At 42.5% G+C, this 25,074-nt stretch overlaps 1 protein-coding gene across 2 annotated transcripts in view; it reads left to right on the top strand.

Annotated features, from left to right (window-relative positions):
• The window catches only part of ANXA7 (annexin A7), a 149,236-nt gene that overhangs the window by 52,907 nt on the left and 71,255 nt on the right, over nt 1-25,074 (top strand). For both annotated transcript variants that reach the window (XM_030203473.1, XM_030203474.1), the window contains exons 4-5: nt 9,601-9,816; nt 21,855-21,904. In XM_030203473.1, coding sequence (XP_030059333.1) covers nt 9,601-9,816; nt 21,855-21,904 — 266 coding nt within the window. The remainder of the gene's footprint in view (nt 1-9,600; nt 9,817-21,854; nt 21,905-25,074) is intronic.

Below are 25,074 nucleotides of genomic sequence, written 5' to 3'. Positions count from 1 at the left end.
ACTTATTTCCCCCACTGTAGTAACATAGTAGATGACGGCAGAAAAAGACCTGCATGGTCCATCCAGTCTGCCCAACAAGATAAACTCATATGTGCTACTTTTTGTGTATACCTTACCTTGATTTGTACCTGTCCTTTTCAGGGCACAGACCGTGTAAGTCTGCCCAGCACTATCCCCGCCTCCCAACTACCAGCCCCTCCTCCCACCACCGGCTCTGGCACAGACCGTATAAGTCTGCCCAGCACTATCCCCGCCTCCCAACCACCAGCCCCTCCTCCCACCACCGGCTCTGGCACAGACTGTATAAGTCTGCCCAGCACTATCCCCGCCTCCCGCCACCGGCTCTACCACCCAATCTCGGCTAAGCTCCTTAGGATCCATTCCTTCTGAACAGGATTCCTTTATGTTTGTCCCACGCGTGTTTGAATTCTGTTACTGTTTTCATTTCCACCACCTCCCGCGGGAGGGCATTCCAAGCATCCACTACTCTCTCCGTGAAAAAATACTTCCTGACATTTTTCTTGTCTGCCCCCCTTCAATCTCATTTCATGTCCTCTCGTTCTACCTCCTTCGCACCTCCGGAAAAGGTTCGTTTGCGGATTAATACTTTTCAAATATTTGAACGTCTTTATCATATCACCCCTGTTTCGCCTTTCTTCCAGAGTATACATGTTCAGGTCATCAAGTCTCTCCTCATACGTCTTGTAACACAAATCTCTTACCATTCTCGTAGCTTTTCTTTGCACCGCTTCAATTCTTTTTACATCCTTTGCAAGGTACGGCCTCCAAAACTGAACACAATACTCTAGGTGGGGCCTCACCAACGACTTATACAGGGGCATCAACACCCCCTTTCTTCTGCTGGTCACACCTCTCTATACAGCCTAACAACCTTCTAGCTACGGCCACCGCCTTGTCACACTGTTTCATTGCCTTCAGATCCTCAGATACTATCACCCCAAGATCCCTCTCCCCGTCCGTACCTATCAGATTCTCCCCGCCTAACACATACGTTTCCCGAGGATTTCTATTCCCTAAGTGCATCACTTTGCATTTTTTCGCATTGAATTTTAATTGCCAACCCTTAGACCATTCTTCTAGCTTCCTCAGATCCTTTCATGTTTTCCACTCCCTCCCGGGTGTCCACTCTGTTACAGATCTTAGTGTCATCCACAAATAGGCAAACTTTACCTTCTAATCCTTCGGCAATGTCACTCACAAATATATTGAACAGAATTGGTCCCAGCACCGATCCTTGAGGCACTCCACTACTCACCTTCCCCTCCTCCGATCGAATTCCATTCACCACCACCCTCTGGCTTCTGTCCATCAACCAGTTCCTAATCCAGTTCACCACTTCGGGTCCTATCTTCAGCCCATCCAGTTTATTTAAGAGCCTCCTGTGGGGAACCGTGTCAAAAGCTTTGCTGAAATCTAAGTAGATTACGTCTATAGCTCGTCCCTGATTCAATTCTCCTGTCACCCAATCAAAGAATTCAATGAGATTCGTTTGGCACGATTTCCCTTTGGTAAAACCATGTTGTCTTGGATCTTGCAACTTATTGGCTTCCAGGAAATTCACTATCCTTTCCTTCAGCATCGCTTCCATTACTTGTCCAATAATCGAAGTGAGGCTTACCGGCCTGTAGTTTCCAGCTTGTTCCCTATCACCACTCTTGTGAAGAGGGACCACCTCCGCCATATCAAGAGGGGTAACCCTATTATGCTGTCTTAGCCCACATCCTGGCAGTGGTGTTCTATAGGATTTGAAGCTCTCTCAGCAACTTAATAGAATAAACACAGCTACTAGTACCAAGGGGTCCTGATGTTTGAGAGGGAGATTTTAGTACATGCCCCCAGCCCCACCCACTCTACCTCATGGCTCCGCTCCATGGCATACCTCAATCCCACGGCCATTCCAGAAAATATTTTATTGACACCAGTGACAGCAGGGATAGGTAAGAAGGAGTGTTTCTGTTCACTCTATTAAACCCCCCTATCCAACATCTGTTCCCCCTCCCGCATATGCTCAGTTCAGGCACTTGAAAATGGAAAATAAGATGATACCTTTTTATTGTACTAGCCTAATACCTTTTTCAATTAGATTTCAGAGGCAAAAACCACCTGCCTCAGGTCAGGACAGTATACTGCTGTTATGGTATCCTCTTTTGACCTGGGGAAGGAAGTGTTAGTCTGTGAAGGCTAATCAAAAATGTATTAAACCAGTCCAATATAAATGTATCACCTTATTTTCTATGTTTTATTTGCATTTATTAACTTTTATTAACACAGCTACCATAATTCTTTATTCTAAATTCAAAATAAAAATTATTTTCTGTACCTTTGTTGTCTGTCCGTTTTCTTTTTCTAATTGTGTTGGTCCCAGTGTCTTGATTCTGCTTTCCTTTGTCTTCTCACCCTTGTACTCCCCATACCCCTTCCTCTTATTCTCCAGTCTTTCACTAATTATCCTCTCCCCCTTTCCATGTAACAGCTCCCCTCTTTCCCTCCCTACCCTTCCATCCATCTCCCCTCTTCCTCTCCCCATCCTTTCCAGTGTCTCTCTGCATTCTTCTATCCAGCGTCTCCCCTCTCCCTACCCTTGCATCCAGCGCCTTCCCTCTTGCCCCATCCTTCCATCCAGTGTCTTCCCTCTTTCTCTCCCCAGCCTTCCATTCAACGTCTACCCTCTCACCCAATCCTTCCATCTAGTGCCTCTTCTTTCTCTATCCTTTTCCATTCAGCGTGCCCCCTCTCTCTCCCCATTCATCATGTTCCCCCTCTCTCCCTTCTTCCAGTGTATCTCCTGTCTTTCTCTCTCTATCCATCTAGCCAGGGTCTCCCCCTTTGTCCCCAGCAGCTTCTCTCTCTCCTGCCCTCCTGGCTTCATGTCCCTTCTTTCTACTTATCTCTCTGTACCTCTCTTCCATCCAGCTCCCTACTCTTCTATCATTTTCTCCCCTTTGCTCTCTTTTAGCACCTCCTGCCTCCATCTCCGCATCCTTTCCCTCTTCCCTTTCCCCCCAATATCTGTTTCCTGGCCACTGCTGCTTCTCCCCATGAGAAGCAGCGGCTGCAGCAAAAGCATGAGGCCGTGGCAGCAGCCTTTAAACATGACGTCAACTTCTCATTCCGGCGGGGTCAGAGGACCGGCAGAGTCGACAGCGCAGTGTGTGTTTGAAGGCTGCTGCTGTGGCCCCGTGCTTCCATTTTTTGTTGTTTTGTCGCAGCCACTTCTGCTCATCGGGGAAAAGTGGCAGGAAGTGTTTCAGGGGGAGACTTTCCCGCTTTGGAAGGAGTGCGGGAGATGACCCGCTGAATGCGGGAGATTTGTTAAGTCTGGAATATAACACATTACAGTAATCTAGCTGTGAAAGTATCAACATCTGCACTAATAAGTCAAAAAGGTCTTCATGGAAATAAGAGTGAATAAACCTTATGTCTTCTTCATGCTGAAACAGTTTTCTAAATTAAATTATTTATCTGGGATCCATAGATGAACAGGCATCCTAAATTACATCCAGATCATTTGAAATTGGTAAAGTATCGTGAGAGCTATTAAACCAAATAACTTTCGTTTTTGAGTATTTAACTTCAGTAAATGGATTGAAGTCCAACATTCCACCCTAAATCCTGGCTCCTAAATCCAAAAAGAATTTATCCAGGCCTGTGAATAGTCCTATGCTCACAAAATGTAGTTAAACTTGTTCTGTCCTTTAAGAGGATTACGTTCTTATCCACTTCTAGGTAAAAGAAACCAATGAGGATGTCTCTGCTGGAAATGTAATACTAAGTGAAGTTTCCAAGAGTTGATAGCTCAAAGCTGTCAGTAGGAACGATATCTATGCCATGCTCATTGGTATTCTCAAATCTGGAACTTGTTTAAGGTCATACAGTTCAGATAATTAATTCTAATCATAATTAGGGTAACATCAAAATATCCCACATGTACATCCTAAATAGTTCCAAAGAGGATCTTTGGAAAATTCAATAACCTGAGGTCTTTTATTCTAGTAGTGTTCGCCATTGCTTATGACCAGCGATAGATAGATGACTAGGCCATCCTTTAATCACAGCCACAACTGTAGCCTAAATACTCTGAATACGACCTGAAGTTCTATGGATCCAATGACCAACAATTAATTGAACAACTCTATTTAATGAAAAGCTTCTCAGATGACATCCAGATGTCTCTCTTGATCTGGGCAAATATGCTATGGTAACTTTCTTTGGAGAGAAACGAAGCAAAACTGAAAACATCTTTCTGACTGAAGACTAAAATAAAGGATCTTGAACAGGACGGTGTATATAAATATCTAGGAATGAAGGAAGGTATAAATTGCTGAGACAAGGTCAGTAAAGAACATTCATTACTGGAGACCAAAATGGATATTGAAGAGTTCATTAATATCATGGCATAAAATACAAGTCATTAATCATCTGGCAATTCCTGCACACTCATACATTGTTGAAATTGTAGACTAACCTCTTAAAGATCTTGAAAAGTTGGATGTATGAACAAGAAAATTACTGCATGCCCATGAGGTATTTTATAAGAATCCATGTATGCCAAGACTGTGTTGTGTATATTCCCTGAGCTGAAGGAGGAATGACCTTTATACCTACTGAACTATTATCATAGGCCTCCAAGCTTTACTTAAACAGCGTCTTCAGATCCAAATCTGCAAAAGATGTTGAAATGTGAAAGTAATTAAACTTGGACAAGCGTTCTGACGAGTAGAAGGAATGAGTGAGACTCCACCAGTGCTTATAGGGAAAAAAGAAACAGAATTTGCAAAGGAAGAGAAAAAAAACTCTTCAAGGAATTTAGAGCCAATTAGGAAAAACAAATGTATTTCCCACTGTACTTATGCAAAGTTTTACTCCAGGAACCATTCATTGATCAAAACCAATAGATAAGAGATGAACTGAAACCCAAGGATAGAGATCGATGCAGCCCAGGACAGCGAATTACGGACCGCCAGCCAGCATACAAAACACCGGTACAGCAGACATCAGTAGATTCTGTAAGAAAGAACTGTAAATAGTTACTCATCTCATAGCTGGCTGCAGAGTTCTGTTGGCAAAAAATTCCTACAGGGCACAAGGGAGTAGGGGTGGACCAAAAGACTTCCAGAACCCAAATTTGAATGTAGAAATATTTATTAACAGAGCACCTCACAAAACAAGACCTGACACAGGGCTATGTTTTGGCAGAAGGCCACCTGCCTCAGGAGTCACATACACTGTTACAAGCAACAAGCTTGTAAAAAGGAGCTATGTATATGATGGTCAACTACCACAACAGCTCCTCACAACAGAAGACTGAGTACTAACAATTTATGAGGAGACTGTCAATATTTATGCAGCCAGCATAGTGCAGGAAACAGAATAACAGAACATTCCTATACACAGAGGCTCAACAAAGTGGCATGTCTCATTCTTTGGAAACTTTGTAAACATTACAATCCTGCTGTACTGGAAAGACATTTGGGTCATAACCTGAAAGAGAATTAGGGAGAATGAAGAGGTTATGATCACCTGGGACATCCGCAAACGCTAGGTGCATTGTTTCTTTGATATCTGTTTGAAATTTGTTTTTCCTTTACTTTATTCTTTGTGAATTGTAAATGAAAACTACAAAAAAAGAAAAAATAACTGGATGCAAGAAAACTGGACATAGTGGTAAAAGAGAAACACCGGAACGGCATTGATCATAGAGGTGTTAGTCCCAAGCAATTACTCTGTGAATTATGTGGAGAAAGAGGTCCTTAAGTATCGAGAAAAGCAGTCCAAGACCAAGAGAATGTGTCAGAAAGATGCAAAAATATTTCCCATCATTTTGGATGCCGCAGGCTTGATTAAAAAGAATTTTCAAGCACACCAGGATAAGTAGCCCTATGCATGTTAAAGCTTATGAACTCCAGAAGGAAGCTCTCTTTGGCACAATGCAAGTACTACACTGAGAACAGTAAATTTGAGAGATTGAGATTGAGGTTCATCACTGTCGTGGTATACACAAAGCAAACTCATTTAGAGACATTGCCCTCAAAAGAAGATAATTCTATAAAAGTGCCTAATTCAAGCTTATTCTATAAAGAAAAGTAGATGTCCACTTTTCTTTATAGAATGCTAGTGCCAAGTGACAGAAAAAAAAATTGCTTACAGTAGTCCTGTAACTGGTGTAAATGCCCATGCCTAAATGTTAAGCCAGTGAAAGAGAAGGTTCCAAGCATACCAGACGATCAAAGCAGAAAAAAAGCACAAGTGGACCTCTGGGAACAGGCAGATCTTTATTGAGAAGACCCGACACAGGCCATGTTTCGGCGACCAAGCCGCCTGCATTAGAGGTGGCAAAAACTGCAGTTGATTTAAATGATAGAATATGCAAATCCGCTGCGGAATTGTACATATAAACAGCATGAACTCCTCAGTCCTATTGTATTGCTAGTCCCTTTCTAAAACGACCATCATGTGCCAGGGAAACCCATTCCCTCCCCTCTCTCAGCTTAAGCCCCTTGATTGTTCATTAGGGCATTTTATTGAAGGAGTAGCCTAGTGGTTAGTGCAGCGGTCTTTGATCCTGGGGAACTGGGTTCAATTCCCACTGCAGTTCCTTGTGATTCTGAGCAAGTCACTTAACCCTCCATTGTCCCAGGTACAAATAAATACCTGTATATACTATGTAAACTGCATTGAATGTAGCTGCAAAAAACACCAAGACGGTATATCAAGCCCCATTCCCTTTCCTTTTGCCTTTTTTGGATAGTGATTTGAAATCTGAAATAGAACTGGTTTGTTTTTGTTTTTTGGGGGGGGGGGGTTTGGGGGGGGGGGGGTCATCAAAAACATGCTATGTACATTTTGTTTTTTTAATGTTCTTACACATTCTTCTTTTCAGAAACAATTTAAAGCTGATACTGAAACACCTATACAGTACAAAATGAAGTTTAGCAATGGGCTTGTTCAGAAAGGTGCTTCTTGAACTTTAACCCATCTGTGTGAGCTGGAGAGTGGTTTTAAAATCTGGGTGCGTCCCTTTCGAAACTGGGCACTGCCTTTTTAGGGTCATCTCTGTACACATAATAAAATAACATATCCTCTTTTCATGTCCACATGCTTCACTGTGGATACTGAGGAGCTTGACGCACTCCTGGTCAAACCTTCTCATGCATCATAGCAGGACTTTCTAACAATGGTACAAGTTTCTGGTAATGTCATCAAAAAGGGGGTGGGGCCTGACTTGGGCACATCCTCAATTCTGATTTACTACCTGGAAGTGGGCATGGCACTTGTCCAAATCAGTTGTGGAAATCAGGCTTGACAAAAGCTAGTGTACCAGGTTAAACACTTCAGATATTTGTTAAATTGCAACAACTTCCACATGTAAAATGAGATTGTTTGCTGGATCATTTTCAAATTATTTAAGCCACAATATTGTCACAGAGTAAATTACAATAATCTGTCTTGGTTGTTCAGATGCTTCAGTGAGATGACTACAAACACAGCAAAATAACAGCAGCTAGGCTGATTTGTGATGCTTGTAGATTTGATAAAGTTACCCGTTTGTTAGATTGCATTGGCTTCCTGTTCAAGCTTGCTGCTATTTCAAAATTTATCTGATAATCTTTAGAGTTATACTTGGTCAAGCAATGAGCTATTTGACTTAGTTTGTTGAATTATCTTCACTAAAGAGATCTTGCATTCAAAGAATTTTTCAATGCTTTTTTCCATCAGCAAAATCATTGAAATTTAAAAGGATTTATACTGCTACATTCTCCTACCAAGCAGCAAAGTGTTGGAATGATCTATTTCTAAATATCAGATCAAAGACCTGCTGTCTGAAATTTAAAAAACTATTAATTTAAAAAGTTTTTAATATGTTTTTTTTTATTTTAACTAGTGCATTACATAATTGTTAAAGCTATGGATTATATTTTGTTATCTCTGCTGAGCCCATTGATTTACAGCAGAATGTAAGTATTATATTGTATGTGAACAAATAGGTTTTAGTCCTCCCAAAAAGTGTCAGTAAATGGCCAAGTTTTCAACCATTTCCTATATCAAAGGTAGTATTCCTCAACCCATATCTGTTCTGGCAGCTTATTCTATTAACTCACAGTAGCCCCCCCCCCCCCCCCCCCCCCCCCCCCCCCCCCCCCTTCCCATTAGTCTTGTTGTGCATGTTCTGTAATCTATATTCAGCCATTTTTGGGATGTTTGACAAAATTGTACTCAGTGCGTAAAATTCTTAGATACCCATACCTGAATCTGGGAGGAGAAGTACTCTGAGCCAGATCCATAAAAGAATAAAGACCAAATATAGTACATAAGTATTGCCATACTGGGAAAGACCAAAGGTCCATCAGGCCCAGCATCCTGTTTCCAACAGTGGCCAATGCAGGTCACAAATACCTGGCAAGATCCCAAAAAAGTACAAAACATTCTATACTGCTTATCCCAGAAATAGTGGATTTTCCCCAAATCCATTTAATAATGGTCTATGGACTTTTCCTTTAGGAAGCCTTTACCACATTCTCTGGCAACGAATTCCAGAGTTTAACTCTTAATTCAGTTCTTTAAAGCAGTAGGCAATCAATGTAATTGTTCAGATATTAGGTAGCTTTGCCGGACTTGTGTTCTCTCAACAGAATCTTGTCTGCTAAATTCTATGGTAATTGCAAAGGGCCAAAACCTCTTAGCACCAAATAAAAAATATTACAGTAGTCTTTATAGGCCAAAATGGCCTGGACTACTGCTACAGATGAGTCTATAGGCCATATCTCACATTTGCCTCACCAGATACAAGTAAGCAAAGTTGCTGACCTGTAGCAAGTATTACCTGAACACAACAGATTAATTAGTTAACACTCCTCCTTTCCTGTGAGTTACACACATTCCCTCTCTTTCTAAACATAGGGGTCTTTACAGTGCTCCCAGAGATGCTCCCTTACTTAGACCACACCTTGTGTGTGTGTAAAAAAAAAAAAAAAAAAGCCCACCTTGAGGGGGATTCTGTTTAAGTTGTGGTCAATAACTAGGCAACAGTTACTGCGCTAAGCATTAAACTGTGGGATCAATATTCAGTCAACGACACTCAATGTTTGCTGACCACCACTGAGTTTATGCCTAGAAATTTGGCATTGAATTTTCAGGTTTGCAGAACTGGCTAAAGCGTAGCTGGTTAAACGCAATATTCAGCACTTAACTGACTATGGAGCACCAAGTAAAGATAGGACAGAATTTTATGCGGCCCTATTTGTGTGGTTACCTTGCCTAGTTAAGTGCTGAATATTGGCAGTTAACTGGCCAAGTGCTGACTCCACCCCCAGAACACCCCCAAAATGGCTGGTTTTGAGATAGACACTAAGTGGACATTTTCAGCGGCATTAACCAGTTAAGTGTATCTGAAAATGACCGGTTAGCCCTGAACAAGTGCTTTAACTGGCCAGCAGCTATTTCTGGCCAGCTAAATCGCTTTGAATATCGACCTGTGTGTGTTGTTTCCTGGTGGTCTATAAGAAACTGACAAGAAATCAGCAAAGAGAAATGAACTTATTCCAAAATCCTGAACGATTTCACCTGTTTATATTCACACAGTTCCAGGCTTTGGTGGGCCTCCTGGCGGAGCTGGCTTTGGTGGGCCTCCTGGAGGAGCTGGCTTTGGTGGGCCTCCTGGAGGAGCTGGCTTTGGTGGGGCCCTTGGAGGAGGAGGAGGAGGCGGCTATGGCGCACCAGGTTTTGGTGGAACCCCTGGTGGATATCCTCAACCTCCATCCCAAACCTATGGAGGTGGAGGACCATCTCCAGCCCCAGGTATATGTATTTTCCAGATTGATGAAACCACTGTATGGACAGTATGTTCTCTGTGCATATGCTTTGATCCCTTAGGTTGTATTCAGTGTGTAGTGTTGGAGATGAATTGGCATAGGTTCAGCAAGACCTAAATATAAATCAGCAGATTTAGACCTTAAGGCCTGTCTAGTCTGTTCAGTTATTACCAAAGGCCCCAGCTGACTTTTTGTTTTGTTTTTTTCTTTCCCTTCACTATTAAGGATCCTCTGCTCATCTCATGTCTTCCAGTATTCTGTTACTGTTTTGGCTCCATCACCTTTCTAGAAGGCTGTGCTGTGCACCCCTTTTTATAAAGCAGTATTTTTTATTGGTACTCCTGACTTTCCTCCTTCTGAGTCTGATATAATGATCTCTTGCTTTAAAGTGTCCTTTCACTTAAAGTTTGGGTCTTGATCATTATCAGTAGCTCTAAAGTATTTGAATCTCTTTTCCTATTTGGTATATGTATTTAGGTTCTTAGTTGGAGTCAGTTTTCAAAATGATTGGGGATTACCAACTGAACATGTATTACCTTGACTGAAAAAAGAAAAACAAAACATGGTGGGTCATGGCCACAACTGGCCAGGCTGTTCTGAAATGAAGATTATATTTGGCTCTGTTGACAAAGCCGTATCACGCATTGTGTTGCAATTTTAAGCCCCACTTGTGGCCAAAAAAAGAGCTAGGGAAGCACTAAAAGAAAATAAGAACATAAGAGTAGTCATACTTGGTCAGACCAATGGTCCATCTAGCCCAGTATCTTGTTTTCAAATAGTGGCATCATTCCATGCTACCAAACCCAGGGCAAGCAGTGGCTTCCTCTCAATAGCAGATTATAAACATTTCCTCCAGGAACTTGTCCAAACCTTTTTTTTTTTTTAAACCCAGATATGCTAACAGCTGTTACCACATCCTCTTTAAACAAGTTCAGAGCTTAACTGTTTGTTGAGTGGAAAAATATTTCCTCCTATTTTATTTTCATATAACTTGAGTGTTCCCTAGTCTTTGTAATATTTGAAAGAGCAAAAAATGGATTCACACCACGTAGGATTTTGTAGACCTCAATCATATATCCTTTCAGCTGTCTCTTTTCCGAGCTGAAGAGCCTTAACCAGTGGTGTGCTGGTAAATTTTTAACAGGCTCTCTCCCCGGTCCAACTCTGCGCCCCCCCCCCCCAAATTCCAGAGCTGGCTATACCCAGGGAGAGAGCCGGGGGGGGGGGGGGGGTCATGCATTACTCTCTCCGGGAATTAATTTTTTTTAATGCTTCCAGGTTCCAATCTAATTCAAGTTTAATGTGGGATAAAATGCCAAAAATAAGTAAATAAATAGATAGAAACTCTGAACATTGAGAACCTGATCCCCATAACATGATGTCTGTTTTAGAAGCCAATTACCAGGAGAAAAAAAATCTCTGCACCAATAACAGGGTTAAATGTCATAAATAAGTAACTAACTAAATAAATAAATAGATAGAAACTCTGAATGTTGAGCACCTGATCCTTATAATATGACATCTGTTTTAATGGCCCTTTACCAGGAGAAAAAAGATCTCTGCACAAATATAATACATGCTAGGGTGTCCCTATAACCAGCCCCTCTAAATGACACACTGATTATGATTTATAACAAATTACTACTCTATCTGTGAAAAGTTATTCCATTACTACACTTCCTCTGACCTCTGTGTACATCTATATGCTGCAAAAACTGGCATGCCTGAAAATATAAGTGAGATTGAATTAAAATACTAACAATAACAAACGACAACGTGGATGCAGCACCTGATTCTTATAACATATCTGTTTATATAATACATGCAAGAGGGTGTCCCTATAACCAGCCCCTCCAAATGATACACCGAGTATGATTTATAACAAATTACTACTACCTCTATGTTCATCTGTATGCTGCACAAGCTGGCATGTTTGAAAATATAAGTGAGATGAAATTAAAATGCTACCAACAATAAGGAACGACAACGTAGATGCAGCAGCTCATAAGTTTGCTTGATTTTGTTTTGGGTTTAACGGCAGCACAGGAAGGGGAAACAGACTAACCTAAATAGCTTCAATTTCTTTATTTCATGCTGTCTCCCTCCTCATCCAAACCCAGCATCATCTCCCTCCTGCTCCTCTGTGAGTCCTACCTTTCTCAGCTTCCATTCCCTCTCTGGCCATTCTTCAAACCTTACTCTTCCAGCAGCTGTAGTGGTAGCACGTGACGCTGCCTGGTCCACCCGGAGCCTTGTCTCTGCCGAGTAGTGTACAGCCCCGCTGATGCAACTTCCTGTGGGTGGGATCTGGCAGAGAAAAGGCTCCAGGATTGGTCAGGCAGTGCTGAGGGGGGGATGATGAACCTAAGGGATGACATGATGAGGTATCCTGGGGGCAGGGGAGTAGCCAGACCTGACATTTTGGGGGGGCCCAAAGTTAACATTGGGGGGCACTAGGCATAAAGCTGTAGTTCTTGATATACTCCTAAATAATGCTGTAGCGTGCACTTGATGACAAACTTCTAAGTAAACAGTCTGTGCTGCATCAACATAAACTCCATACATACTTATGGAAACTTTGGAAACACTGACATTTTTAAATATAGTAGCATTATCCCATAATTTAAACTTTGCCATTATAGTAGACTTGTGTCTGGTCAACATCTCAACAATATCACAGTATCCTGTAAAATAATTACCAAAATGGCACATATCCTTCAACTTTGCATTATAACAAATATAAAATTCTTATAAAGCTGTATTAATACAATAGGTTAATAGCTTTCTAATTATGTAGCTCAGAAATTTAATATGAAAAAAATACCTAGCCCTGACACTGCACACTGTGGACCATTGTGCTGTTAACTTAAGCTCTGGAAGTTGTTGCCGGAGAATGTGGTAACAGCAGTTAGAATACCTGGGTTTAAAAAATATTTCGACAAATTCCTGGAGGAAAAGTCCATAAACTACTAGTAAGCTGGACACTACTTATAACCAAAAACAGAAACTGTGGTTCCACATTAAACATTAAAGCCATTACTTATCCCTGGGGTTGGCAAGACGGAATCTTGTTACTAGTTGGGATTCTTCTAGGTACTCGTGACCAGAATTGGCCCATGTTGGAGACAGGATACTGGGCTAGATGGACTGTCTGCCCCAGTATGGCTTTTCTTATGTAAAGCAGAAAAAGAGCATTTCGCCAGGAACTCACCATACAAAAAAAACAAAAATTTTGATTTTGGTGTCTTCTCAGTAAACCATAAACCCTCTCCAGTTCCAAGGTTATTGTGAAGTACCTGTAATATAAAACCTACAAAAATTACCCAGGACCTATAGAGCTAATTTATTTTAGGATAACACCACTAATTAACAGAAGTAGCACAAAGACTCTACCTAGGAACGCTCAACATAGTAAATATTGCAGTGGAACCTAGAACATCAATATGCCTATTGTGGAACTGAACAAGCTGAAATATTACGGATGCTTAAATAGAAACTCCATGCAGTACCTGGCCTCGGTCACAAATATTGAACACAAATAGACCCTTTCCAAGTGCAGAATAAGTGACCACAACGTTTAAATATGGACATGTAGACAAAAATTAAATATAACCCCTAAGAAGCCACACTCTGCACACAGAGCAACACTAGAGAAAAGCAAACGGCACCCTACATTCTATAAAATATTAAGAAATCAGTGTAAATTTCTTTTAACGCTGACATTTTCCATTCACTAAATTCAAAATAAAATTCTTTTCTACCTTTGTTGTCAGGTTGTTTTGTTTCTTTCTTATCATGTTTGTCAAAAATTACAAGCAGTGGGAATCAAGTATCAAAAAAACCTCCCCAAAAGTCAAATAAGTACTAAAATACAATGAAGCAGTTTTAAACTTAAAATAAGTATAATGATAGTAGATTCAAAAAACTAAAACAAAAAAAAATCAAAATATCACAACATCAAAAAATGGTAAACGCCAGATTCAATCAGTACACCAAACCCTAGTGAAACAAGTCCACTTAATAACGTTGAAAAACAAATCCTAGAAAAAGACTTATCTGTATTCCAGGAATCGAGTGCTAAATCTTCAGTACGGAGGACAAGTTTCCAAAATAGTGTCTAGGGTTTGCTGTAGTCAATTTACAGCTGGGCGGTCATGCATTAGAAGAGTGTCGTAAATCCATGCTCGTAAAACACAGTCCACAAGAACTGGCAATCTGGCATTTCTCATCTCCACTGCTGCAATCTAGCATTTTTTTTCCCACCTTCACCTCCTCAGTCCAGTTTCTCTCTCCCTTCCCTTCTCCTCACAGTCCGATGTCATTTTCCTTGCTTTTTCACTTCGCTCCCTGCCCCCTCCTTCTGCTGCAGTTCTTAGATCTTCTACCAGCATTAACTCTCCTCTCAAGGCAGCCTCGCTCTTTGCCGGCCCCAAAAGCTTTCTCACTGTACAGTACAACTTCCTGTTCCCGCGGAGGCGGGATGCTGCGGAAAGCTTCCAGAGCAAGCAAGAGGCGAAGGTGAGGCTGCCGGAAGTTCGGAGGACTATAGTGGTGGCACAGTGCAAGGTGGAGAGGGAAGTGAAATAGACGTCAAACCGCAGGGAGGAGAGAAGGGTACAATTTGCAAGACACCAGACCACACAGGATGTGAGGTGGGGGGATGCCAGATAATCATAGGCACGGACACTGCTGGGGGGCCTGAGCCAAGAATGGGGGGGCCCCTGTGACTTCGTCCCTGGCTGTGGGAGGAGAGAGAGAGGAGGAGAAAAAAAAACAGATGCTTGTGTGCTGGCTGCCTGACTCCAACAACCGGCTCGCAAAAATCAGTAAAATTTAACAACAGGCTCTTGCGAGCCGGCTCCAGCACACCACTGGCCCTAACCCTTTAGCCTTCCCTCATACGATAGTTCATCCCCTTTATCATTTTGGTCGCTCTTCTTTGAAAGTTTTCTAATTCAGCTACTTATTTTTTGAGAGATGGTGACCAGAATTGAACACAATACTCAAGGTGAACTCGCACCATGTAGCGATACAGAGGCATTATAGTATTCTTGGTCTTATTTACCATCCCTTTCCTAATAATTCTTACCATCCTGTTTGCTTTTTTGGCCACTGCCGCAGTGACACCTAGATCTTTTCCTTGGGTGCTGACTCCCAAGGTAGACCCTAGCATCAGGTAACTATGATTTGGATTATTCTTCCCAATATGCATCACTTTGCATTTGTCCACATTAAATTTCGTCTTTCATTTGGATGCCCAGTCCTCGTTTCCTAAGATCTTCCTGCAATTTTTCACAGTCCACATCTGCTTTAACAATTTTGAATAGTGTCATGTCATCTGCAAATTTAATTACAACACTTGTTCTAATTTTCAGATCATTTATAAATATATTAAATAGCGCCAGTCCTAGTACAGATCTCTGTGGCAGGACACTATTCACCCTCCTCCGTTGAGAAGCATGGCCATTTAACCCTACCCTCTGTTTTCCTTCCTATAACCAATTCCTAATCCACAACAGAATGTTTGCCTCCTATTCCATGACTCTTTAATTTTCTCAGGAATCTCTCATGAGGAACTTTGTCAAAAGCTTTCTTAAAATCTAGATATACTGCATCGGCTGACTCACGTTTATTCACTCCTTCAAAGAAATAAAGCAAATTGATGAGTTAAGACTTCAGTTGACTGAATCCATGCTGACTCTATCCCATTAAATCGTGTTTTCTATGAGTTCTGTAATTTTATTCTTTATAATAGTTTCAACTATTTTCCCGGACACTGAAGTCTGGCTTACTGGTCTGTAATTTCCCAGATCACCCCTGGAACCATTTTTAAAAATTGGCATTACATTGATCACCATCCAATCTTCAGGTACTACAGACAATTTTAATGATAGGTTATAGACTACTAACAGCAGATCAGCAATTTTGTGTTTGAGTTCTTTTAGTATCTTTAGGGTGCATGCCATCTGGTCCAGGTGATTTGCTACTGTTTAATTTGTCGATTTGGCTCAGTATGTCTTCCAGGTTCACAAAGATTTTTCTGTTCCTCCACATCGTCACCCTTGAAAACCATTTCTAGTACAGATAGATCTCTTACATCTTCTTCCGTAAAGACCGAAACAAAGAATACATCAGTATCTCCGCATGGCCTTGTTCTCCCTGAGTTCCCGTTTTACTCCTTCATAATCTAACGGTCCCACAGATTCCCTCACAGGCTTTCTGCTTCTGATGTACCTGAAAAAGTTGTTGCTGTGAGTTTTTGCCTCTGCAGCAAGTTTGTCTTCATATTTTGTTTTAGCTGCCTTTATCAATGCTTTACATCGAATTTGCTTGTGTTTTGTTGCTTTTAATTTTCTTCATTCAAGTCCTATTTCATTCTTTAAAGGATTTTCTTTCATTTCTAATAGCCTTTCACGTCACCTTTTTAACCATGCTGATGACACAATTCAAAATTGTTAAATCACAAGTAAATTTGTGAGGAGTTGCTAGGGAACAGGGCATCTAAATGGCAGAGTGATCTTAGTTCTAGATAAATGATGCGGTGTTCCACATTTGAAGTCTTTATCCAGGAGAAGGATCTTGGAATCAGAAACTTAGTAAGTGGTTGCTGTCAAGAAATCAAACAGAATGTTAGGAATTATTGGGAGAACTAGGAAAAAAGGTCCGTTTCTGACACAAATGAAACGGGCGCTAGCAAGGTTTTCCTCGGAGTGTGTATGTTTGAGAGAGAGTGAATGTGTGTGTGTGTGACAGAGAGAGAGAGAGTGAGACTGGGTGCGAGTGTGTCTGTGAGAGAGAGAGAGTGTGTGTGTGAGAATGAGTGTGTGCCAGGGGCCCCCCCTCCCTCCCAGTTCCAGGGTCCCCCCCCCCCCCCCCCCCCCCCCCGTGCCTCCCTCTTCCAGGGTTTTTCTCCCCCCCCTCCCAGGGTCGCCCCCCTCCACCCAGTTCCAGGGCCTCCCTACCTCCCAGGGTCGGCCTCCCCCCTCCCTCCCTCAGTCATCTTTGGGGACATAGCTTACTGCAAGGTCCTTTCCTCACCCTGTACTCTCAATCTGTGCTTTCTGCTCGGCTGTCTCATTCTTTCCTCACTTTAAAAAAACAAAAAACTGAGAACCATAAAATTTATTTTAAACAAAGAATTTGCGGAGAGTTAGGGAGTTAGTTCCTGTCTGACTGACTGCCCAGCCCAGCACCTTATCACCTCCTGGTCCCAAAGTTGTTCTTGTAGTTTTTTTTTTTAACTCGACAGCAGGTAAGCACAGTGATGGAGCCTGGAGTAGTGGAGGAGGTCCAAGTTGAATACAGGCGAGGCAGAGCAGGCACTATCAATGCCTGGACCACACAGCAGGTTTTCTTCAGTCAGCAGCTGTGCTGATGTAGCAACGGCCAGTCTCTTTGCAGCTCGAGTCCTGTCAGAGCAGTTGGTCCAGATAGGATTTCAGCGCGAGGAAGTGAGTGAAGCGTCTGTTTGTTCAGGTCAGGATTACAGTGCGTGGAACTGAGTCAGGTGGCTCTTCTGTTCAGGAGGGTGTGAGGACGGGACACGGCGCGGGGCGGGACACGTTGAGTGATCAGATCAGAACATGGAGGGCTCTGAGCAGTGGTGTGCTGGTAAATGTTTAACAACAGGCTCTCTCCCCGGTCTCCCTCTGCGCCCCCCCCCCCCCCCCCCCCAAAATTGCAGAGCTGGCTATAGCCAGGGAGAGAGCCTGGGGGGGGGGGGGGGGTGGCAATGCATTACTCCAGGAAAGAAAAATTAAATGATCCCAGGTTCCAATCTAATTCATGTTTAATGTGCGATAAAATGCCATAAATAAATAAATATAAACTTTTAATGTTGAGCACCTGATTCTCAAAGTGAACATATTCCAAACACTATAATGAAAATAAAATGATTTTTTTTCTACCTTTGTTGTCTGGTGACTGTTTTTCTGATCATGCTGGCCCAGTATCCGATTCTGCTGCTATCTGTCCTCTTAACTCCATTTCCAGGGCTTCCTTTCCATTTATTTCTTTCCTTTCCTCCTTTCTTCTTCATTTCTTGTCCTCAGCTTCTGCCTATTTTCTTCATCCGTATGCAGTTTTTCTCCTCTCTTCCTTTTCCCTCATCTCATCTCCTTCCTCACTCTTCCCTCCCCTCCATCCATGTCCAGCATTTCTTCTCTCTCCCCTCCTCTCCCCTGCCCTCCATCCACCCATGTCCAGCAGTGACCCTCCTCTCCCCTGTCCTCCATCTACCCATGTCCAGCAGTGACCCTCCTCTCCTCTCCCCTGCCCTGCATGCACCCATACCCAGCGCTACCCTTAGTTCTCTCCCCTCCATCCACCCATGCCCAGCGACTCCCTTCTCTCCCCTGCCACCCCTCCCGAGTTGTTCACCAGCGACTTCTCCTCCCTCCCTCCGGATCCGTCCCTCACCGACCTGACTCTTCTAATTCTTCGGGGCAGGCAGTCTTGCCTGCCCGCTACCAGCGCTGACTCTCCCCTGCCGGTTCGCACTTCAAAATGGCGGCCGAGACTTCAGCAGAAGTCTCACGAGGCCGCCTCTGGAAGTCTCGGCAGCCATTTTTAAAGCGCAAACCGGCAGGGGAGAGTCAGCGCTGGTAGCGGGCAGGCAAGACTGCCTGCCCTTAAGAATTAGAAGAGTCAGGTCAGTGACAGTGAGGGATTGGGCGGGCGATCGATCGGGCGGGCGGGAGGGAGGAGAGCCGGCTTGCACTAGGAAACAACCGGCTCGCAAGTCGGTACAAAATTTAACAACCGGCTCTTGCGAGCCGGCTCCAGCACACCACTGGCTCCGAGGGCAGAGCACTGTGAGCGCGTGCGATTGCCTGTGGTTGGTCCCTTCTCTTTCTGACGTCGCGTTAGCATGCAGCCTTCCCTGCCCTCAGAGGACAGAGCGATTTCGAAGCCTACGAACACTTCAGGGCTTCACTGCCACGGAGTCAGCTTCAGAACGTTGGAGGTGCGAATTAATTATATTAGATAATGGAGAACAAAAATGTTTTATTTTGATAGGTGTTAAATGTTCCACCTGTTCCTTTCATGGATTGTCTCCTAGTTTTAGTAACATTTGAAAAGTTAAAGAATGTGTACTACTCATGATTATCCAGTCTGTTGCATCTTCCCTGAATCATCTCTTCTCCAAGTTGAACAGCCCTAATCTCTTTAGCCTTTCCTCATAGGGAAATCATTTCCACCCCCTTTATCTCATTCATCTGGGCATCCTTCTATGCACTTTTTCTGGTTCATGCAGTTTATCTTCCTATCAACTGAATCCGTACACTGGTCGTAGCTCTCGTAATTTCTCACCTGGATTACTGTAATTCCATCTATGCCAGTTTTCCCCTTTTCCTCCTTCAAACGCCTACAACTTCTTCAGTCAACAGCAGTTAAACTCCTACACAACACTTCACGTTTCATTCATGTTACTCCTCTTCTCTGCACTGAGCACTGGTTACATCTGTCAGCCAGGATCAAGTTCAAGATTCAGATTCTTGTTTCCAAACTCTTTCCCTTGGCACCGGATTATCTTTTGAAACTTCTAATTCCATACTCTGTTAGCTGCCCTTTTCGCTCTTTTCAACAGGTCTTGCTGCATCTTACCACTTATAAATGTCTACGCTTTGATGCCGCCCATTACTCTGCTTTTTCTTATGCTGGTCCTTTTTATGGAACTAACTCCCATTGACCATAAGAACTGAATCATCGCTTTCAAAACTCAAAATGAAGCTCAAGCCCTGGCTGTTTCAAGCAGCATTTGGCTCCACCTCTATAGTTCTAACCTCCCTGTGCTATGAGTTCTTCTTTTCTTTTTTTGTTTTTCCCTTGTTTTCCCCCCAAATTTAATTTAATTTTTTTGAACTGCCCAGTGGCACCATTGGTGCAATGTGCAGTATATAAAGAGCCTGTAAGTATGTACATAAATTTAAAAAAATTATTTCATTTGCTCTTCTTTTGTTTGAGATGGGTAACCAGAACAACATATAGCACTTGAGATGTGGTGCAGCATAGGTTGATACTCTGAAAATCTTCTACTTTCAGTGATAGCAATCTCAAGAATTAGACACACTTCTTAGTGAAAGTGTGCCAATGACCTGTACAAAGGCATTCTTTCCTCTTTCTATTGATTTATGCCATTTCCTATGTGTGCTATCATTTTTCTGCTTCTGGCCACTACTTTGTAACACAATTCACTACCTTGATATCATACTACTACTACTATTTAGCATTTCTATAGCGCTACAAGGCATATGCAGCGCTGCACAAACATAGAAGAAAGACAGTCCCTGCTCAAAGAGCTTACAATCTAATAGACAAAAAATAAATAAAGTAAGCAAATCAAATCAATTAATGTGAACGGGAAGGAAGAGAGGAGGGTAGGTGGAGGCGAGTGGTTACAAGTGGTTACGAGTCAAAAGCAATGTTAAAGAGGTGGGCTTTCAGTCTAGATTTAAAGGTGGCCAAGGATGGGGCAAGACGTAGGGGCTCAGGAAGTTTATTCCAGGCGTAGGGTGCAGCGAGACAGAAGGCGCGAAGTCTGGAGTTGGCAGTAGTGGAGAAGGGAACAGATAAGAAGGATTTATCCATGGAGCGGAGTGCACGGGAAGGGGTGTAGGGAAGGACGAGTGTGGAGAGATACTGGGGAGCAGCAGAGTGAATACATTTATAGGTTAGTAGAAGAAGTTTGAACAGGATGCGAAAACGGATAGGGAGCCAGTGAAGGGTCTTGAGGAGAGGGGTAGTATGAGTAAAGCGACTCTGGCGGAAGATGAGACGGGCAGCAGAGTTTTGAACCGACTGGAGAGGGGAGAGGTGACTAAGTGGGAGGCCAGCAAGAAGCAGATTGCAGTAGTCTAAACGAGAGGTGATAAGGGTGTGGATGAGTGTTTTGGTAGAATGCTCAGAAAGAAAGGGGCGGATTTTACGGATGTTGTAAAGAAAGAAACGACAGGTCTTGGCGGTCTGCTGGATATGAGCAGAGAAGGAGAGAGAAGAGTCAAAGATGACCCCAAGGTTTCGAGCTGAGGAGTCAGGGAGAATGAGAGAGCCATCAACAGAAATAGAAAACGGGGGGAGCGGGGAGGTGGGTTTGGGGGGGAAAATGAGAAGCTCGGTTTTGGTCATATTTAATTTCAAGTGGCGTTGAGACATCCAGGCAGCAATGTCAGACAAGCACGCTGAAACTTTGGTTTGGATGCAAGGTGAGATATCAGGGGTAGAAAGGTAGATTTGGGAGTCATCAGCATAGAGATGGTAGGAAAAGCCATGGGATGAGATTAATGAACCAAGGGAAGAAGTGTAGATAGAAAAGAGGAGGGGACCAAGAACAGAACCCTGAGGTACGCCGAAAGGCAGAGGGATAGAAGTAGAAGAGGATCCACCAGAGTGAACACTAAAGGTGCGGAGGGAGAGGTAGGAAGAGAACCAGGAAAGGACAGAGCCCTGGAATCCAAGTGAGGACAGGGTATCGAGAAGTATGCTTTGATCGACAGTGTCAAAAGCAGCGGAAAGATCAAGAAGAATGAGGATGGAATATTGACCTCTGGATTTAGCCAGTAATAGGTCGTTGGAGACTTTAGTAAGCGCAGTTTCGGTTGAGATAAATAGTCACTCTTTGGTTTCTTTCACTTTTCATACATTAGTACCACTGTCCTTATTATGTTTTGCTGTTTTTATCCACTCCAAATATGACTGCATTTTTTTTCTTTTGCTTGTAAACTTATTTCCATTATGTAGCTTCCCACTATTCCTGAACCTATGGGATAATTGTGTCCATCAACCAGGAGGTAGAGAACTGAAAACTGAGCTGAGACATATCTCTTAGCATCCAGTCCAGCTCCTCAATATTTTCTATCTCCAGCAGTGGATGGACACACTTTTCAGCTTGTAGTTCTGAATGATTGCTCTGTGTATTGCATAATATTCGAATGAGTAAGAGGCACTGTATTCTGCAAATGTTAAAGTTGGATAATATCTTTAGAAGTAATGTGTTTGTTTTTCTTCTTTCCTTGTGATATGCAGGTGGTTATCCTACTGGACCAACTCCAGTTCCTGGACAAACACCCTCTGTGGTATGTATATTCTGTGAAAACATTGTATAGCAGTGCAGGCATGCTGAGACTGCTGCTTAAGCAAGATTGGTCATAATGATTTTCCAGCAGATATTGCCCCCAGTATGGAGGTGGCTTAGCGAATGATTAACAAAATGGTGCAGGGTTTGAGATAGGGGAGATACAGCAGAGGCATTCAGATAGTTAAAGTATAACAGTGTTTTAAAAAGCTAACTTTTTGAACAGAAATGAATTATTTAGAAGAGACTCAGGTTCATCATCGAACAAGATGATGGATGTGTCAAACACACTCCTTGAAGTGTCTAATGGGAACAAACGTTGTAACAGACTTTCAGGAAGACCTGGGTAGTAGGCACAGCTGATCCTTAGCTGCAAAAAACTGAAGAGACAGTGGAAGGATTAATTAGCAGCTGAGCTCTTTTGGCAGGTTGCAAGTACAGTAATAACAGATGCAGGTGCTCATGTAGCTAAATTATGATTTATGAGGTTTAATATACCGCTATTTCATGAATACACAGCAAGATGGTTTACATTTCAGTTAAAATAGTAGAAAAAATTCACATAACCAGTTTAATAGTAGTAGAGGAAGAAATAACTCAAATTCATATTACAAGGTTTAACAAGAAAAATAAAAAAATTTCCAGCAGACCACCATGCCCCAGTGAAACCACCATCAGAAGCTGACTGCCTATGTTTTATTAGGTTGAAAAGCTAATTGGAATAAGTGGGGTTTTAGGGCCAATTTTAAATCTTGGAAAAAAGTTCAGTACAAGATAAATAGGTTAAGTTCCACGACAGGAGAACTGCACAAAAAAAGCACACTCTGTCACGTGAAATCTAATTGCATACTGTCTGTGCACAGAGGTTTCCAACCAAAAGTTCATGGACCTCTTCCTGGAAATCCCCCTCCCCTCAGCACCAAGCCTATCCGTACAAGCCCTTTTTATTTTCTGTCTCCTCCTGTCTGTCTTTCTCTTGGGCAGACACCTCTTGATCCTATCCCTGCAGCTACTGCCATCTCCGTTGCCACTGCCAATCTTGTCTCTACAGCAGCCTGTGTACTCTGCTCACATGGCTTATGACAGCATGAAAACATTTTCTCTTCTTTATCCCTGACAGACCCCCAGGGGTCCACGAATCATAGACCACTGATGTAGCAGGCTAAGGTTGACGTAGCAGGTGGTGATAAATGGGGAATTGCTTAGAAAGGCCATAGGTATCTAGATGGCCAGTATGAAGCAATTCTTCAAATGACTCCTACATGTAGGACTTGCAGTATCTCTGTAGAATTCTCCAAAATGCTCCTGCACATGAAAGCTAGCAATTACACTTTGTGTTACATATTAGTTCAGTGAGCATGCTGTTAAAACCCTTGCAACACTCATAAACTATCTGTTATTTCATGTCTTTGTCTCCATATTAGGTATTAAAGTTGGTTTATATTTATTTAAAGTTAAATGATATTTTGGGCACATTTGTAAGGTTTCCATATAGGTCTAGACTACTACAATGCATTTTGCATCAACAGGATGAGACTGAGTCAGACCCACAAGTGGGTGATGTCATCTGATGACACTGGGATGGAACGGCTCTCAAATCTAAGTGATACATGCTTAGTATGCATGCACTTCTCATGTGACAGTCTCCTCAGTACCTCTTTTTTTTCTGCACTACCAAATGAATGTGGAAAATAAAAGATGTTTTTTTAATTAGCTTATTTTAATTTTTTGTTTTCTTCTGTGAAAATGTTCTAGGTAGGGTTCCAGCATGTCTAGAATTTGAGAGAAAGATCTAGAACTTGGACACCCATTTCACCCATGTCTTTTATTTATCTGGGCTCAGACCATAATTGAGTTGACATCAAGCACTGTGGCAGGATGTTTCTGCAAGCCTGAAAGGATCATTTGTACTGACTCCATAGTCACTGAAGTGGAGAAGACTCCTACTTGACTAGGAAAGGACATCATCTGCCTCTGCTCACTCTCAATGGAAGCTGCCTCTTCCTCCCTGTACACAAAGGAGAAACACCAAGGATCCTTCAAATTGACACAAACCTCCTTAGAGGTTTCCAGGCCTAAAGCACAGTCATCTCCTGCATGCTTGTACAGGCCTGAAGTAAAAGCATCCTCAAAGTTCTAGAGAAGCACAAACTGCAGCTCAAACATACCTTAGCTTTCCCTAATTACAGACATGGGCAGTCGGATTTCAGATGGACAGTAGTGCTGACCATCCTCTTTGCCAATGCAAAGTTCATTTTGTACTAACCGCATGGGCCCAGCACAAACATCTTTTCACTCCCCAACTGAAGTACAAACAGGCTAATCAACAATTGACCATAAGGTCTAGTCGCAGTGGTCAGTGAGTCTTTTCTATCTACTTTGCTACCTTTGCCTGAGCAGTCTTCCTTTACCAGGAAAAGGATGCAAAATAAAACCAAAAATATTATAATGCCTCTGTATCGCTCCATGGTGTGACCTCACCTAAAGGATATAGAGGAATTAGAAAAGGTTCAAAGCAGAGCGACCAAAATGAGGTTATGGAACTCCTCCCATATGAGGAAAGGCTAAAAAGGTTAGGGCTCTTCAGCTTGGAAAATACAGCTGGGGGGGGGGGGGGGGGGGGGGGGGGGATATGATTGAGATCTGTGAAATCCTGAGTGGTGTAGAATGGGCAGAAGTGAATCAATTTTTCACTCTTTCAAAAAAAATACAAAGACCAGGGACCACTCAATGAAATTACATGGAAATACTTTTAAAACAGGAGGAAATTTTTTCAATCAAAGAATAGTTAAGCTTTGGAACTCTCTGCTAGAGGATCTGGTAACGGCAGTTAGCGTATCTTGGTTTCAAAAAAGGTTTGGACAAGTTCCTAGAGGAAAAGTCCATATTCTGTTATTGAGAAGTACTGCCAGGTACTTGTAAACTGGATTGGCCAATGTTAGAAGCAGGATACTGGGCTACATGGACCATTGGTTTGACCCTGTATGGCTATTCTTAAGTTCCTATAAAAGATACCCGACGAATGTGTCAAGGGCTACTATAACAGCCACTATACCATCATCTTGTTTAAAAAGGGGTTAGAGTTTAAACCGGAGAACGTGGTACGGGCGGTTAGCTTGACGGAGTTTAAAAAGGGGTTAGATAGATTCCTAAAGGACAAGTCCATAGACC

Source organism: Microcaecilia unicolor, chromosome 5 (assembly GCF_901765095.1).
Source record: "Microcaecilia unicolor chromosome 5, aMicUni1.1, whole genome shotgun sequence".
NCBI lineage: Eukaryota > Metazoa > Chordata > Amphibia > Gymnophiona > Siphonopidae > Microcaecilia > Microcaecilia unicolor.
This window is presented reverse-complemented; position numbering and strand designations above follow the sequence as displayed.